Below are 18,097 nucleotides of genomic sequence, written 5' to 3'. Positions count from 1 at the left end.
TTACCGCCTGCACTCTGCCCGCCAGTGAGAGCGGCAGCATATCCCACCTCTTGAAAACCTCCTCCATCTGCTCCACCAGTCGCGTCAGATTAAGTCTGTGTAGAGTTCCCTAGTTCCTAGCTACCTGGATCCCCAAGTATCGGAAGCTCCTTTCCACTCTCCTTAACGGCAGAGCGTCTATTCCTCTTCCCTGGTCCCCGGGGTGTTTTACAAAAAGCTCGCTCTTCCCCATATTTAGCCTGTATCCCGAGAAATCTCCAAACTCCCTCAATATCTGCATGACCTCTGGCATCCCCTCTACAGGGTCCGCAACATATAGCAGTAAGTCATCAGCGTAGAATGACACTCGATGCTCCTCTCCCCCTCTAACAACCCCCCTCCATTTCTTAGAGTCCCTCAATGCTATGGCCAGTGGTTCAATTGCCAATGCGAACAGTAATGGGGACAGGGGACACCCCTGTCTTGTTCCCCTGTGTAGCCGAAAATACTCCGATCTTTGCCGGTTTGTGACTACACTTGCCACTGGGGCCCCATATAGGAGTCTGACCCATCTGACAAACCCCTCCCCGAACCCAAACCTCCTCAGCACCTCCCACAAGTACTCCCACTCCACCCTATCGAATGCCTTCTCCGCATCCATCGCCGCCACTATCTCTGCCTTCCCCCTCCGCTGGGGGCATCATCATCACCCCCAGCAGCCGTCGAACGTTGACATTCAGTTGTCTCCCCTTTACAAACCCTGTCTGGTCTTCATGCACCACCCCTGGGACGCAATCCTCTATCCTTGTCGCCAGCACTTTTGCCAGCAGTTTGGCGTCTACATTTAGGAGTGAGATAGGCCTATATGACCCGCATTGCAGCGGATCTTTATCCCGCTTCAGGATTAATGATATCGTCGCCTCCGACATTGTCGGGGGTAGTATCCCCCCTTCCCTGGCCTCGTTAAAGGTTCTCGCCAACTGCGGGGCCAACAGGTCCACATATTTCCTGTAGAATTCCACCGGAAACCCGTCTGGTCCCGGGGCCTTCCCTGCCTGCATGTTCCCCAGTCCCTTAGTCACCTCGTCCACCTCAATTTGCGCCCCCAGACCTGCCACCTCCTGCTCCTCCACCCTCGGGAACCTTAGTTGGTCCAGAAAATGTAGCATTCCCTCTTTTCCCTCCGGGGGTTGGGACTTATATAGCCTCTCCTAAAAGGTCTTAAACACCTCATTTACCTTCCCTGCTCTCTGCTCCATAGTTCCCGTTTCATCCCTAACTCCCCCAATCTCTCTCGCCGCTATCCTCTTACGAAGTTGGTGGGCCAGCAGCCGGCTCGCCTTTTCCCCATACTCATATCTCATCCCCTGTGCCTTCCTCCACTGTGCCTCTGCCTTTCCTGTGGTCAGCAGGTCAAACTCCGTCTGAAGTCTTCGTCTTTCTCTTTATAGTCCTTCGTCTGGGGCCTCCGCACATCTTTTATCCACCCTCAAAATCTCCCCCACTAATCTCTCCCTTTCTTTGCCCTCTTGTTTCTCCTTGTGGGCTCAAATGAAGATCAGCTCTCCCCTAACCACCGCCTTCAGCGCTTCCCATACTACCCCCACCTGGACCTCACCATGGTCGTTGACCTCCAGGTATCTCTCAATACACCCCCGCACCCTTCCACAGACCCCCTCATCCGCCAATCGTCCCACATCCAGTCGCCAGAGTGGGCGCTGCTCCCTCTCTTCTCCTAGTTCCAGATCCACCCAGTGCGGGGCATGGTCTGAAACGGCTATGGCCGAGTACTCCGTTCCTGCCACCTTCGAGATCAGTGCCCTACTCAAAACAAAGAAATCTATCCGGGAGTATACCTTGTGGACATGGGAGAAAAAGGAGAACTCTTTGGCCGACGGCCTAGCAAACCTCCACGGATCCACTCCCCCCATTTGATCCATAAATCCCCTAAGCACCTTGGCCCTGCTGGCCTTCTTCTGGTCCTGGATCTAGACCGGTCTAGCCCTGGATCCAGCACAGTATTAAAGTCCCCCGTCCCCCCATTACCAGGCTTCCCACCTCCAGGTCCGGGATACGTCCCAGCATCCACTTCATAAATCCCGCGTCATCCCAGTTCGGGGCATATACATTTACCAGCACGACCGCCTCTCCCTGCAATCTACCACTCACCATCACATATCTTCCCCCGTTATGCACCACTATATTCTTAGCCTCGAACGCCACCCGTTTCCCCACCAGTATCGCTGCCTCCCTGTTTTTCGCGTCCAACCCTGAGTGGAATACCTGTCCCACCCATCCTTTTCTTAGCCTAACCTGATCCGCCAACTTCAGATGCGTCTCCTGGAGCATGACTACGTCCGCCTTCAGTCTTTTTAAGTGCGCGAACACCCGGGCCCTCTTAATCGGCCCATTTAGGCCTCTCACATTCCACGTGATCAGCCAGATTGCCCCCCCACCCGCCAACTAGCCATCCCCTTTTCTGGGCCAGCCCCCCGTCCAGGTCCCGCGCACCCACCTGTCCCCCAGGCAGCACCTTCCCGTCCCGACCACCTCTTCTCTTGCCAGCTCCCCCTTGCACTCAGCAGCAGCAACCCAGTTAGTCACCCCCCTCCCCCCACCGCTAGATCCCCATCTAGCATGGTTACTCCCCCCATAATGCTTCCGAAAGTCAGCTAACTCTAGCTGACCACGGTTTCCCCCGTTCTCTCTTTGACCCCCCTGCATGTGGGGCTCTCTTCCTTCCTGCGCCTATCTTCCCGCCATCATCTCCATAGCGCGGGAAAAACCCCGCGCTTTCCTATCGGCCCCCGCCCCCTATGGCGCAGCTCCCTCATTTCCCATCCCCCCCTCTGTCCCTTTTTCCACCGGGCCCACTTTTCTTCGTGTTCCCCCATCAAGGGGAGAGAAATTCCCCATCCAACGTTACTATATAACAAAACCTCCCCTTTCCCACTTTACATTTCTGTACCACCACCTCGTTGTTTCCCCCCCAACATCAAACTCTCAGATCTAGTCCAGTTTCTCTTCTTGGATGAAGGTCCATGCCTCATCCGCCGTTTTGAAGTAGTAGTGCTTGCCCTGATGCGTGACCCACAATCGCGCCGGCTGCAGCATCCCAAATTTTATTTTCTTCCTGTGAAACACCGCCTTGGCCCAATTGAAGTGCGCCCTCCTTCTCGCCACCTCCGCACTCCAGTCCAGTCCTGATACACTCGTATCACCGCGTTCTCCCACTTGCTACTCCGTACCTTCTTGGCCCAGCTCAGAACAGCCTCTCTGTCCATGAAACGGTGAAATCTCACCACTATCGCCCTTGGTATTTCACCCGCCTTTGGTCTTCTCACAAGGACCCGGTGCGCTCCTTCCACCTCCAGGGGGCCCGTTGGGGCCTCAGCTCCCATTAGCGTATGGAGCATCGTGCTCACATAAGCCCCAACATCAGCTCCCTCTGTTCCTTCTGGGAGACCTAGAATCCGTAGGTTCTTCCTCCTAGAGCTGTTCTCCAGGGCTTCCAACCTTTCAATACACCTCTTATGTAGTGCCTCATGCGTCTCCGTTTTTACCACCAGGCCCTGTATCTCATCCTCATTTTCGTCTGCCTTTGCCTTCACTCCACGGAACCCTATCGCCTGGAACTTTTGTGTTTCCTTCAGTCCATCGATTGCCAATAGCATCGGCGCCAACTCCTCCTTCTTTAGTTCCTCCACACACCGTCCGAGGAATTCCTGCTGGTCCGGGCCCCATGTCGTCTGGGCTCCATCCGCCGCCATCTTGCTTCTCCCTTCTCTTCTCTGCCGCTGCTCCAAAGGATCCTTCGCAATCTGGCCACTGCCACTGGTCCTTTCCATACACCCCCCGGGGGAACACCTTCCTTCGTCAACCCACACTGGGTTTGGTCTGAAAAAATTCCCGTTGCGGCTCCCGAAAAGAGCCCAAAGGTCCGTTAGAACGGGAGCTGCCGAAACGTGCGGCTTAGCAGTGCATCGCCGCAACCCGAAGTCCCACTCAGTGATTTTTTAATAATAAATTTAGAGTACCCAAGATTTTTTTCCATTTAGGGGCAATTTAGCGTGGCCAATCCACCTACCCTGCACAGTTTTCTGGGGGTGAGACCCATACAGCCACAGGGAGAATGAGCAACAGCCAGTGATGACCGGTGGGAGCTTCAGATGACGGACAGGCAGGAAGAGCTGGGAGAACACGTCGAGCCATAACATCACTCTTGGGCATGATCCAACGGCCACACTGCGCCTGAGAAGCAGCACATCGCGGTGCTGCGTGGTCGATAAAAGCCGGGAGACCACACTCCCAGGGTCTACCCGGCTCGCAATGCTCAGTGAGATCTAACGCAATCTCGCAAGATGTTGCAATGTAAATCCCGCCAATTGTGGGCAGAATCACTTTTTGCCAAATATGCATATTAGAGCGAGGCAGCTAATCTCACTCCAATGTGCAGATTCCCGAGTACCTGGGGCTTTGGAATTCAACTCCTAGCCTCAGAGACCTCGGGTGAGCGCTGTTCAGCACTGGTCCCCACAAATGGGGATCAGACTCGTGGAGGTCTCCCAGAGGGGATCGGAGGCCACCAGCTGCATTCCTTTTGGGCAGGGTGGTGCCCTGACACTGCTGGTGCCACCTGTGCACCCTGGCAGTGCCACCTGGATGACAGCCTGGTGCTGCCAAGGTGCCCAGGTGTCATAACTAGCTGGCATGGACAGTGCCAGGTTGACACTGTCCATGCTGGCATTTCTGTGTGCGCACGATCTGGCCGGGTGCGCCCTGCGTGGGTGTTGGGAGAGGGCCTATGATCCCTCCCATGGTGCATTCAGGCTGGGGGTGGGTGTATCGGGGATTGCTTTGGGTTGCCTTGGAGATCGAGACGCCATTTAACTATGCCGTCCCAATCTCTCGCTACACTGGGGAGTTCCACCGAGCAGAGCTCCCCGGTGTACAAAACAGGGCTATGTCCGGCCTTGACCTCGGGTTCCCTTAACTAAGGCCCCTTATACAACGTAAGTCCTGTGTTTCCCGGCGCTGCGAGCGTCGGGAAACACGCGGCTAAATGCGTCCGCCATGGGACTTTGTTCGCATTTAGTTGAATCAAGCCACTTGCCTCTCTTACAGGTCAAACAGAAGATGAGGTACCTGTGAGGGAAGACGAACAGCTCGAGAGATCAGGAGAGGAGAAACCACCTGAAGGGACATTGTCATGTCATTCTAGCATACCCTCCACCAGTATTGAACATTGGTGGGCATTTGTGCACAGGTAGAAATTGTGTCACCAGCCTGTGAGGGAGGAACAGAGATAAAAACAGCTGCGACCATTCTCCATGAGAAGACTGAGGAAAAGTTCAGTAATGTTCACCTTTAAGCAGGTTGCAAGTAGGGTGCCACAGTGACGCAGTGGTTAGAGACAAAAAATTCAAGCAAATTGCAAGCCTTGAGAGCAATCAGCAAATTGCGAGATGCTGAAGGTGCAGTTTGAAATATGTGGATATCTGTCAGAGTGCCCAGGAACGGTTGTAACTATGTGCAGAGGATTGATTATTTGAATAGAAACAATGTGCAAGGTTACAGGGAAAAGGCACAAGATGGCATAAAGGCATAATGTTCATTCAGAGAGGCGGCACACACAACAGGAAAGTGTTCTTCAGCACCATAAAAATTCAGTGTTACTGATTGAGAAATCCATCCATATCATAAAAGAGTGAGAGTGAAGGAGATCTTCACAAAACGGTGAGCGTGAAGGAAATCTTCACAAAACAGTGAGAGTGAAGAAGATCTTTACAAAACAGTGAGAGTGAAGGAGATCGTCATAAAACAGTGAGAGTGAAGGAGATCTTCATAAAATAGTGAGAGTGAAGGAGATCTTCACAAAATAGTGAGAGTGAAGGAGATCTTCACAAAACGGTGAGCGTGAAGGAGATCTTCACAAAACAGTGAGAGTGAAGATCATCTTCACAAAACAGTGAGCGTGAAGGAGATCTTCACAAAACAGTGAGAGTGAAGGAGATGTTCACAAAACAGTGAGAGTGAAGAAGATCTTTACAAAACAGTGAGAGTGAAGGAGATCGTCATAAAACAGTGAGAGTGAAGGAGATCTTCACAAAACAGTGAGAGTGAAGGAGATCGTCATAAAACAGTGAGAGTGAAGAAAATCTTCACAAAACAGTGAGAGTGAAGGAGATCTTCACAAAACGGTGAGCGTGAAGGAGATCTTCACAAAACAGTGAGAGTGAAGGAGATCTTCACAAAACAGTGAGAGTGAAGAAGATCTTCACAAAACAGTGAGTGAAGGAGATCTTCACAAAACAGTGAGAGTGAAGGAAATCTTCACAAAACAGTGAGGGTGAAGAAGATCTTCACAAAACAGTGAGTGAAGGAGATCTTCACAAAACAGTGAGAGTGAAGGAAATCTTCACAAAACAGTGAGGGTGAAGGAGATCTTCACAAAACAGTGAGAGTGAAGGAAATCTTCACAAAACAGTGAGAGTGAAGAAGATCTTCACAAAACAGTGAGTGAAGGAGATCTTCACAAAACAGTGAGAGTGAAGGAAATCTTCACAAAACAGTGAGGGTGAAGGAGATCTTCACAAAACAGTGAGAGTGAAGAAAATCTTCACAAAACAGTGAGGGTGAAGGAGATCTTCACAAAACAGTGAGAGTGAAGGAAATCTTCACAAAACAGTGAGAGTGAAGAAGATCTTTACAAAATGGTGAGAGTGAAGGAGATCTTCACAAAACAGTGAGAGTGAAGGAGATCGTCATAAAACAGTGAGAGTGAAGAAAATCTTCACAAAACAGTGAGAGTGAAGGAGATCTTCACAAAACGGTGAGCGTGAAGGAGATCTTCACAAAACAGTGAGAGTGAAGGAGATCTTCACAAAACAGTGAGAGTGAAGAAGATCTTCACAAAACAGTGAGTGAAGGAGATCTTCACAAAACAGTGAGAGTGAAGGAAATCTTCACAAAACAGTGAGAGTGAAGAAGATCTTTACAAAACAGTGAGAGTGAAGGAGATCTTCACAAAACAGTGAGAGTGAAGGAAATCTTCACAAAACAGTGAGAGTGAAGAAGATCTTTACAAAATGGTGAGAGTGAAGGAGATCTTCATAAAACGGTGAGAGTGAAGGAGATCTTCAAAGAACAAACAAAGAACAAAGAAAAGTACAGCACAGGAACAGGCCCTTCGGCCCTCCAAGCCTGTGCCGACCATGCTGCCCATCTAAACTAAAATCTTCTACACTTCCGGGGTCCGTGTCCCTCTATTCCCATCCTATTCATGTATTTGTCAAGATGCCCCTTAAATGTCACTATCGTCCCTGCTTCCACCACCACCTCCGGTAGCGAGTTCCAGGCACCCACTGTCCACTGTGTAAAAAAACTTGCCTCGTACATCTCCTCTAAACCATGCCCCTCGCACCTTAAACCTATGCCCCCTAGTAATTTACCCCTCTACCCTGGGAAAAAGCCTCCGACTATCCACTCTGTCTGTGCCCCTCATAATTTTGTACACCTCTAGCAGGTCGCCCCTCAACCTCCGTTGTTCCAGTGAGAACAAACCGAGTGTATTCAACTGCTCCTCATAGCGAATGCCCTCCATACCAGGCAACATCCTGGTAAACCTCTTCTGCACCCTCTCTAAAGCCTCCACATCCTTCTGGTAGTGTGGCGACCAGAATTGAAAACTATACTCCAAGTGTGGCCGAACTAAGGTTCTATACAGCTGCAATATGACTTGCCAATTCTTATACTCAATGCCTCGGCCAATGAAGGCAAGCATGCCGTATGCCTTCTTGACTACCTTCTCCACCTGTGTTGCCCCTTTCAGTGACCTATGGACCTGTACACCTAGATCTCTCTGATTGTCAATACTCTTGAGGGTTCTACCATTCACTGTATATTCCCTACCTGCATTAGACCTTCCAAAATGCATTACCTCACATTTGTCCGGATTAAACTCCATATGCCATCTCTCCGCCGAAGTCTCCAAACAATCTAAATCCTGCTGTATCCTCTGACAGGCCTCATCGCTATAAGCAAGTCCACCAACCTTTGTATCGTCTGCAAACTTACTAATCAGAACAGTAACATTTTCCTCCAAATCATTTATATATACTACGAACAGCAACGGTCCCAGCACTGATCCCTGCGGAACACCACTAGTCATCACCCTCCAATCAGAAAAGCACCCTTCCATTGCTGTTCTCTGCGTTCTATGACCTAGCCAGTTCTGTATCTATCTTGCCAGCTCACCCCTGATCCCGTGTGACTTCACCTTTTGTACCAGTCTGCCATGAGGGACCTTGTCAAACGCCTTACTGAAGTCCATATAGACAACATCCATTGCCCTACCTGCATCAATCACCTTTGTGACCTCTTCGAAAAACTCTTATCAAGTTAGTGAGACACGACCTGCCCTTAACAAAACCGTGCTGCCTCTCGCTAATACGTCCATTTGCTTCCAAATGGGAGTAGATTGTGTCTCGAAGAATTCTCTCCAGTAATTTCCCTGCCACTGACGTAAGGCTCACCGGCCTGTAGTTCCCTGGATTATCCTTGCTACCCTTCTAAAACAAAGGAACAACATTGGCTATTCTCCAGTCCTCCAGGACATCACCTGAAGACAGTGAGGTCCAAAGATTTCTGTCAAGGCCTCAGCAATTTCCTCTCCAGCCTCCTTCAGTATTCTGGGGTAGATCCCATCAGGCCCTGGGGACTTATCTGCCGTAATATTTTTCAAGACGCCCAATACCTCGTCTTTTTGGATCTCAATGTGACCCAGGCTATCTACACACCCTTCTCCAGACTCAACATTTACCAATTCCTTCTCTTTGGTGAATACTGATGCAAAGTATTCATTTAGTACCTCGCCCATTTCCTCTGGCTCCACACATAGATTTCCTTGCCTGCCCTTCAGTGGGCCAACCCTTTCCCTGGCTACCCTCTTGCTTTTTATGTACGTGTAAAAAGCCTTGGGATTTTCCTTAACCCTATTTGCCAATGACTTTTCATGCCCCCTTTTAGCCCTCCTGACACCTTGCCCAAGTTCCTTCCTACTTTCCTTATATTCCACACAGGCTTTGTCTGTTCCCAGCCTTCTAGCCCTGACAAATGCCTCCTTTTTCTTTTTGACGAGGCCAAGGTTCCCAAAATTTGCCGTATTTATTCTTCTTCCGCACAGGAACATGCCGGTCCTGAATTCCTTTCAACTGACATTTGAAAGCCTCCCACATGTCAGATGTTGATTTACCCTCAAAGATCCGCCCCCAATCTAGGTTCTTCAGTTCCCGCCTAATATTGTTATAATTAGCTTTCCCCCAATTTAGCACATTCACCCTAGGACCACTCTTATCCTTGTCCACCAGCACTTAAAACTTACTGAATTGTGGTCACTGTTCCCGAAATGCTCCCCTACTGAAACTTCTACCACCTGGCCGGGCTCATTCCCCAATACCAGGTCCAGTACAGCCCCTTCCCTAGTTGGACTATCTACATATTGTTTTAAGAAGCCCTCCTGAATGCCCCGTCCAAGCCCCTAGCACTAAGTGAGTTCCAGTCAATATTGGGGAGTCAACAAAAGGATGTGAGAGTGAAGGAGATCTTCACAAAACGGAGTGAAGGAGATCTTCACTAAAAGGTGTGAGAGTCAGGGAGACTTCGCAAAACAGTGAGAGGAAAGGAGACTTCACAAAATGGTGTGAGATGTCCCTGGAAAAGTCATGAATGCTGGAGTAAAGTGATAATTTCATAATTGAGCTTAATTGATTTTATTAAGGAAAAGGTATTTGTGTTATGGTACCAGCTGGGTAAATGAAGTTAAGACACAGATCATTTATCTCTGACTGCATGGTGGAACATTCTTATGTATCCATGTTGCTGTTGCTAAAGGTGAAATGAGGAGCTCGGAATAAAGGTGCCAATGCTTCAGAGGAGAAGATCACTACAGACGGTCTCAATACCAAATAGGCGATGAAGGAACTAGTACCAGGATCCTTTATATTGCTTGTGATTAAGTCATCCACTTACCTGACCAGCCAACATCCCACAAGCTCCTGCTGCACCGCTGACGACCATTGTTTGATTGGCTCCTGGTGTCACATGCCCCTTTTCTCTCACACCCAGCAATGAGGTGAGACCGGGCATTCCCACAGCACCAAGGAAATAGGAGAGGTGTCCGTCAACAAGCCGAGGGTCGAGCTGTAAGATGGACAAATGGCCTTGCGTAGTGAAAAATGGAGAGATAAATTTTAACCTCAACCGCAATACTGTTTTCCCTCAACTAACGATGCACTTGTCATTTAAAAAAACAATTTAGAAAACCAAATTAGTTTTTTCCGATTAAGGGGCAATTTAGCGTAGCCAATCCACCTACCCTGGACTTATAGAGTTTAAGGGAGTCAGACACAAGCAGAGATGGGGAGAAGGTGCAAACTCCACACGAGCAGTGTGGGGGGTTGAGTGAGCAGTGTGGGGGGTGAGGGAGCAGTGTGGGGGGTGAGGGAGCAGTGTGGGGGGTGAGTGAGCAGTGTGTGGGGGGGGTGAGTGAGCAGTGTGGGGGGTGAGTGAGCAGTGTGTGGGGTGGGTGAGTGAGCAATGTGGGGGGGTGAGGGTTAACCCCCCCCACACTGCTCACTCGCCCCCCACACTGCTCACTCATCCGCCTACCCCCCACACTGCTCACTCACCCCCCCCCAAACTGCTCACCCCCCACCCACTGCTCACTCGCCCCCACACTGCTCACTCACCCCCCCCACACACTGCTCACTCACCCCCCACACTGCTCACTCACCCCCCCCACACACTGCTCACTCACCCCCCACACTGCTCCCTCACCCCCCACACTGCTCCCTCACCCCCCACACTGCTCACTCAACCCCCCACACACTGCTCACTCACCCCCCCCCAAACTGCTCACCCCCCACCCACTGCTCACTCGCCCCCACACTGCTCACTCACCCCCCCCACACACTGCTCACTCACCCCCCACACTGCTCCCTCACCCCCCACACACTGCTCACTCACCCCCCACACTGCTCACTCAACCCCCCACACACTGCTCACTCACCTCCCACACTGCTCCCTCACCCCCCACACTGCTCACTCAACCCCCCACACACTGCTCACTCACCCCCCACACTGCTCCCTCACCCCCCACACTGCTCACTCAACCCCCCACACACTGCTCACTCACCCCCCACACTGCTCACTCAACCCCCCACACACTGCTCACTCACCCCCCACACTGCTCCCTCACCCCCCACACTGCTCACTCAACCCCCCACACACTGCTCACTCACCCCCCACACTGCTCCCTCACCCCCCACACTGCTCACTCAACCCCCCACACACTGCTCACTCACCCCCCACACTGCTCACTCAACCCCCCACACACTGCTCACTCACCCCCCACACTGCTCCCTCACCCCCCACACTGCTCACTCAACCACCCACACACTGCTCACTCACCCCCCACACTGCTCCCTCACCCCCCACACTGCTCACTCAACCCCCCACACACTGCTCACTCACCCCCCACACTGCTCACTCACCCCCCCACACACTGCTCACTCACCCCCCACACTGCTCAGTCAATCCCCCACACACTGCTCACTCACCCCCCACACTGCTCCCTCACCCCCCACACTGCTCACTCAACCCCCCACACACTGCTCACTCACCCCCCACACTGCTCCCTCACCCCCCACACTGCTCACTCAACCCCCCACACTGCTCACTCACCCCCCACACTGCTCCCTCACCCCCCACACACTGCTCACTCACCACCCCCACACACTGCTCACTCACCCCCCACACTGCTCACTCAACCCCCCACACACTGCTCACTCACCCCCCCCACACACTGCTCACTCACCCCCCACACTGCTCCCTCACCCCCCACACTGCTCCCTCACCCCCCACACTGCTCACTCAACCCCCCACACACTGCTCACTCACCCCCCACACTGCTCCCTCACCCCCCACACTGCTCACTCAACCCCCCACACACTGCTCACTCACCCCCCACACTGCTCACTCAACCCCCCACACACTGCTCACTCACCCCCCCCACACACTGCTCACTCACCCCCCACACTGCTCACTCACCCCCCACACTGCTCCCTCACCCCCCACACTGCACACTCACCCCCCCCACACACTGCTCACTCACCCCCCACACTGCTCACTCACCCCCCACACTGCTCCCTCACCCCCCACACTGCTCACTCACCCCCCACACTGCTCCCTCACCCCCCACACTGCTCACTCAACCCCCCACACACTGCTCACTCAACCCCCCACACACTGCTCACTCACCCCCACACTGCTCACTCACCCCCCACACTGCTCCCTCACCCCCCCCACACTGCTCACTCACCCCCCCCCACACACTGCTCACTCACCCCCCACACTGCTCACTCACCCCCCACACTGCTCACTCACCCCCCACACTGCTCACTCACCCCCCCCACACACTGCTCATTCACCCCCCACACTGCTCACTCACCCCCCACACTGCTCACTCACCCCCCACACTGCTCACTCACCCCCCCCCACACACTGCTCACTCACCCCCCCCCACACACTGCTCACTCACCCCCCACACTGCTCACTCACCCCCCACACTGCTCACTCACCCCCCCCACACACTGCTCACTCTCCCCCGACACACTGCTCACTCACCTCCCCCCCACACTGCTCACTCACTCCCCACACTGCTCACTCACCCCCCCCCACACACTGCTCACTCACCCCCCACACACTGCTCACTCACCCGCCCCCCCACACAATGCTCACTCACCCCCCACACTGCTCACTCACCCCCCACACACTGCTCACTCACCCCCCCACACTGCTCACTCACCCCCCCACACTGCTCACTCACCCCCCCCACACACAGCTCACTCACCCCCCGCACTGCTCACTCACCCCCCCCACACACTGCTCACTCACCCCCCCCACACATTGTTCACTCACCCCCCCCCACACACTGCTCACTCACCCCCCCCACACACTGCTCACTCACTCCCCCCACACACTGCTCACTCACCCCCCCCACACACTGCTCACTCACCCCCCGCACTGCTCACTCACCCCCCCACACTGCTCACTCACCCCCCCCACACACTGCTCACTCACCCCCCCCACACACTGCTCACTCACCCCCCCCACACACTGCTCACTCACCCCCCCCACACACTGCTCACTCACCCCCCCCACACACTGCTCACTCACCCCCCCCACACACTGCTCACTCACCCCCCCCCACACACTGCTCACTCACCCCCCCCACACTGCTCACTCACCCCCCCACACACTGCTCACTCACCCCCCCACACTGCTCACTCACCCCCTCACACTGCTCACTCACCCGCCCCCCCCACACACTGCTCACTCACACCCCCCACACACTGCTCACTCACCCCCCCCACACACTGCTCACTCACCCGCCCCCCCCACACACTGCTCACTCACCCCCCCACACTGCTCCCTCACCCCCCCACACTGCTCCCTCACTCCCCCACACACTGCTCACTCACCCCCCCACACAGCTCACTCACCCCCCCACACACTGCTCACTCACCCCCCCACACACTGCTCACTCACCCCCCCACACTGCTCACTCACCCCCCCCACACACTGCTCACTCACCCACCCCCCCCACACACTGCTCACTCACACCCCCCCACACACTGCTCACTCACACCCCCCCACACTGCTCCCTCACCCCCCCACACTGCTCCCTCACCCCCCCACACTGCTCCCTCACCCCCCCACACTGCTCCCTCACCCCCCCACACTGCTCCCTCACCCCCCCACACTGCTCCCTCACCCCCCCACACTGCTCACTCACCCCCCCACACTGCTCACTCACCCCCCCACACTGCTCCCTCACCCCCCCCCACTGTTCCCTCACCCCCCCACACTGCTCACTCACCCCCCCCCACACTGCTCACTCACCCCCCACACACTGCTCACTCACCCCCCCCACACTGCTCACTCACCCCCCCACACTGCTCACTCACCCCCCCACACTGCTCACTCACCCCCCACACTGCTCACTCACCCCCCCACACTGCTCACTCACGTCCCCCCAAACACTGCTCACTCACCCCCCCACACACTGCTCACTCTCCCCCGACACACTGCTCACTCTCCCCCGACACAGTGCTCACTCACCCCCCCACACACTGCTCACTCTCCCCCGACACACTGCTCACTCACCCCTCACTACTCACTCACCCCCCCCACACTGCTCACTCACCCCCCCACACTGCTCACTCACCCCCCCCCACACTGCTCCCTCACCCCCCCCCACACTGCTCACTCACTCCCCCAACTGCTCACTCACCCCCCCACACTGCTCACTCACCCCCCCACACACTGTTCACTCTCCCCCGACACACTGCTCACTCTCCCCCGACAAACTGCTCACTCACCCCCCCACACACTGCTCACTCTCCCCCGACACACTGCTCACTCACCCCTCACTGCTCACTCACCCCCCTCCACACTGCTCACTCACCCCCCCACACACTGCTCACTCACCCCCCCCACACTGCTCACTCACTCCCCCAACTGCTCACTCACCCCCCCACACTGCTCACTCACCCCCCCCACACTGCTCCCTCACGCCCCCCACACTGCTCCCTCACCCCCCCCACACTGCTCACTCACCCCCCCACACTGCTCCCTCACCCCCCCACACTGCTCACTCACCCCCCCCCCACACACTGCTCACTCACCCCCCGCACTGCTCACTCACCCCCCACACACTGCTCACTCACCCCCCACACTGCTCACTCACCCCCCCCCCCACACACTGCTCACTCACACCCCCACACACTGCTCACTCACCTCCCCCCCCACACTGCTCACTCACTCTCCACACTGCTCACTCACCCCCCCCACACACTGCTCACTCACCCCCCCACACACTGCTCACTCACCCGCCCCCCCACACACTGCTCACTCACCCCCCACACTGCTCACTCACCCCCCCTCACACACTGCTCACTCACCCCCCGCACTGCTCACTCACCCCCCCCACACACTGCTCACTCACCCCCCCCCACACACTGCTCACTCACCCCCCCACACACTGCTCACTCACCCCCCCCACACACTGCTCACTCACCCCCCCCACACACTGCTCACTCACCCCCCGCACTGCTCACTCACCCCCCCACACTGCTCACTCACCCCCCCACACACTGCTCACTCACCCCCCCCACACACTGCTCACTCACCCCCCCCACACACTGCTCACTCACCCCCCCCCACACACTGCTCACTCACCCCCCCCACACACTGCTCACTCACCCCCCCCACACTGCTCACTCACCCCCCCACACACTGCTCACTCACCCCCCCACACTGCTCACTCACCCCCTCACACTGCTCACTCACCCGCCCCCCCACACACTGCTCACTCACCCCCCACACACTGCTCACTCACATCCCCCACACACTGCTCACTCACCCCCCCCACACACTGCTCACTCACCCGCCCCCCCCACACACTGCTCACTCACCCCCCCACACTGCTCCCTCACCCCCCCACACTGCTCCCTCACTCCCCCACACACTGCTCACTCACCCCCCCACACAGCTCACTCACCCCCCCACACTGCTCCCTCACCCCCCCACACTGCTCACTCACCCCCCCCACACTGCTCACTCACCCCCCCACACTGCTCCCTCACCCCCCCCACTGTTCCCTCACCCCCCCACACTGCTCACTCACCCCCCCCCACACTGCTCACTCACCCCCCACACACTACTCACACACCCACCCACACTGCTCACTCACCCCCCCACACTGCTCACTCACCCCCCCACACTGCTCACTCACCCCCCACACTGCTCACTCACCCCCCCACACTGCTCACTCACGCCCCCCCACACACTGCTCACTCTCCCCCCCACACACTGCTCACTCTCCCCGACACACTGCTCACTCTCCCCCGACACACTGCTCACTCACCCCCCCACACACTGCTCACTCTCCCCCGACACACTGCTCACTCACCCCTCACTACTCACTCACCCCCCCCACACTGCTCACTCACCCCCCCACACTGCTCACTCACCCCCCCCACACTGCTCCCTCACCCCCCCCCCCACACTGCTCACTCACTCCCCCAACTGCTCACTCACCCCCCCACACTGCTCACTCACCCACCCACACACTGCTCACTCACCCCCCCACACACTGCTCACTCTCCCCCGACACACTGCTCACTCTCCCCCGACACACTGCTCACTCACCCCCCCACACACTGCTCACTCTCCCCCGACACACTGCTCACTCACCCCTCACTGCTCACTCACCCCCCCCACACTGCTCACTCACCCCCCCACACACTGCTCACTCACCCCCCCCACACTGCTCACTCACTCCCCCAACTGCTCACTCACACCCCCCACACTGCTCACTCACCCCCCCACACTGCTCCCTCACGCCCCCCACACTGCTCCCTCACCCCCCCCACACTGCTCACTCACCCCCCCCACACACTGCTCACTCACCCCCCCACACTGCTCCCTCACCCCCCCCACACTGCTCACTCACCCCCCCCCACACACTGCTCACTCACCCCCCGCACTGCTCACTCACCCCCCACACACTGCTCACTCACCCCCCACACTGCTCACTCACCCCCCCCCCACACACTGCTCACTCACACCCCCACACACTGCTCACTCACCTCCCCCCCACACTGCTCACTCACTCCCCACACTGCTCACTCACCCCCCCCACACACTGCTCACTCACCCCCCCCACACACTGCTCACTCACCCGCCCCCCCACACACTGCTCACTCACCCCCCACACTGCTCACTCACCCCCCTCACACACTGCTCACTCACCCCCCCCACACACTGCTCACTCACCCACCCACACTGCTCACTCACCCCCCCCACACTGCTCACTCACCCCCCCCACACACTGCTCACTCACCCCCCCCACACACTGCTCACTCACCCCCCCCCACACACTGCTCACTCACCCCCCCCACACACTGCTCACTCACCCCCCCCACACTGCTCACTCACCCCCCCACACACTGCTCACTCACCCCCCCACACTGCTCACTCACCCCCTCACACTGCTCACTCACCCGCCCCCCCCACACACTGCTCACTCACCCCCCACACACACTGCTCACTCACACCCCCCACACACTGCTCACTCACCCCCCCACACTGCTCCCTCATCCCCCCACACTGCTCCCTCACCCCCCCACACTGCTCCCTCACCCCCCCACACTGCTCCCTCACCCCCCCACACTGCTCCCTCACCCCCCCACACTGCTCCCTCACCCCCCCGCACACTGCTCACTCACCCCCCCACACTGCTCACTCACCCCCCCACACACTGCTCACTCACCCCCCCACACACTGCTCACTCACCCCCCCACACACTGCACACTCACCCCCCCACACTGCTCACTCTCCCCCCCACACACTGCTCACTCACCCGCCCCCCCCACACACTGCTCACTCACCCCCCACACTGCTCACTCACACCCCCCACACACTGCTCACTCACCCCCCCCACACTGCTCCCCCACTACCCCACACTGCTCCCTCACCCCCCCACACTGCTCCCTCACCCCCCCACACTGCTCCCTCACCCCCCACACTGCTCCCTCACCCCCCCACACTGCTCCCTCACCCCCCCACATTGCTCACTCACCCCCCCACACTGCTCACTCACCCCCCCACACTGCTCCCTCACCCCCCCACACTGCTCCCTCACCCCCCCACACTGCTCACTCACCCCCCCCACACTGCTCACTCACCCCCCACACACTACTCACTCACCCCCCACACACTACTCACTCACCCCCCCACACTGCTCACTCACCCCCCACACTGCTCACTCACCCCCCCCACACTGCTCACTCACCCCCCACACTGCTCACTCACCCCCCCACACTGCTCACTCACCCCCCCACACTGCTCACTCACCCCCCCCCCCACACACTGCTCACTCACCCCCCCACACACTGCTCACTCTCCCCCGACACACTGCTCACTCTCCCCCGACACACTGCTCACTCACCCCCCCACACACTGCTCACTCTCCCCCGACACACTGCTCACTCAC

The 18,097-nt window shown here is 56.7% G+C and overlaps 1 protein-coding gene across 11 annotated transcripts in view; it reads right to left on the bottom strand.

The window, feature by feature from the left end:
• ptgr2 (prostaglandin reductase 2) overlaps positions 1-18,097 on the bottom strand; it is a 228,136-nt gene that overhangs the window by 64,887 nt on the left and 145,152 nt on the right. For 10 of the 11 annotated variants that reach the window (XR_011937520.1, XM_072487512.1, XM_072487428.1 and 7 more), the window contains one exon: positions 10,009-10,179. The exons of the other annotated variant lie outside the window; for it this stretch is intronic. Coding sequence is in view for 9 of the 10 variants with exons in the window: in XM_072487512.1 (XP_072343613.1) it covers positions 10,009-10,179 (171 nt within the window). In the remaining variant the exon portion in view is untranslated. The remainder of the gene's footprint in view (positions 1-10,008; positions 10,180-18,097) is intronic. 11 annotated transcript variants of the gene reach the window in all.

This window comes from Scyliorhinus torazame, chromosome 2 (genome assembly GCF_047496885.1).
Source record: "Scyliorhinus torazame isolate Kashiwa2021f chromosome 2, sScyTor2.1, whole genome shotgun sequence".
NCBI classification, from domain to species: domain Eukaryota; kingdom Metazoa; phylum Chordata; class Chondrichthyes; order Carcharhiniformes; family Scyliorhinidae; genus Scyliorhinus; species Scyliorhinus torazame.
The sequence above is the reverse complement of the archived record's forward strand: the minus strand, read 5'-3'. Positions and strand labels throughout refer to the sequence as shown.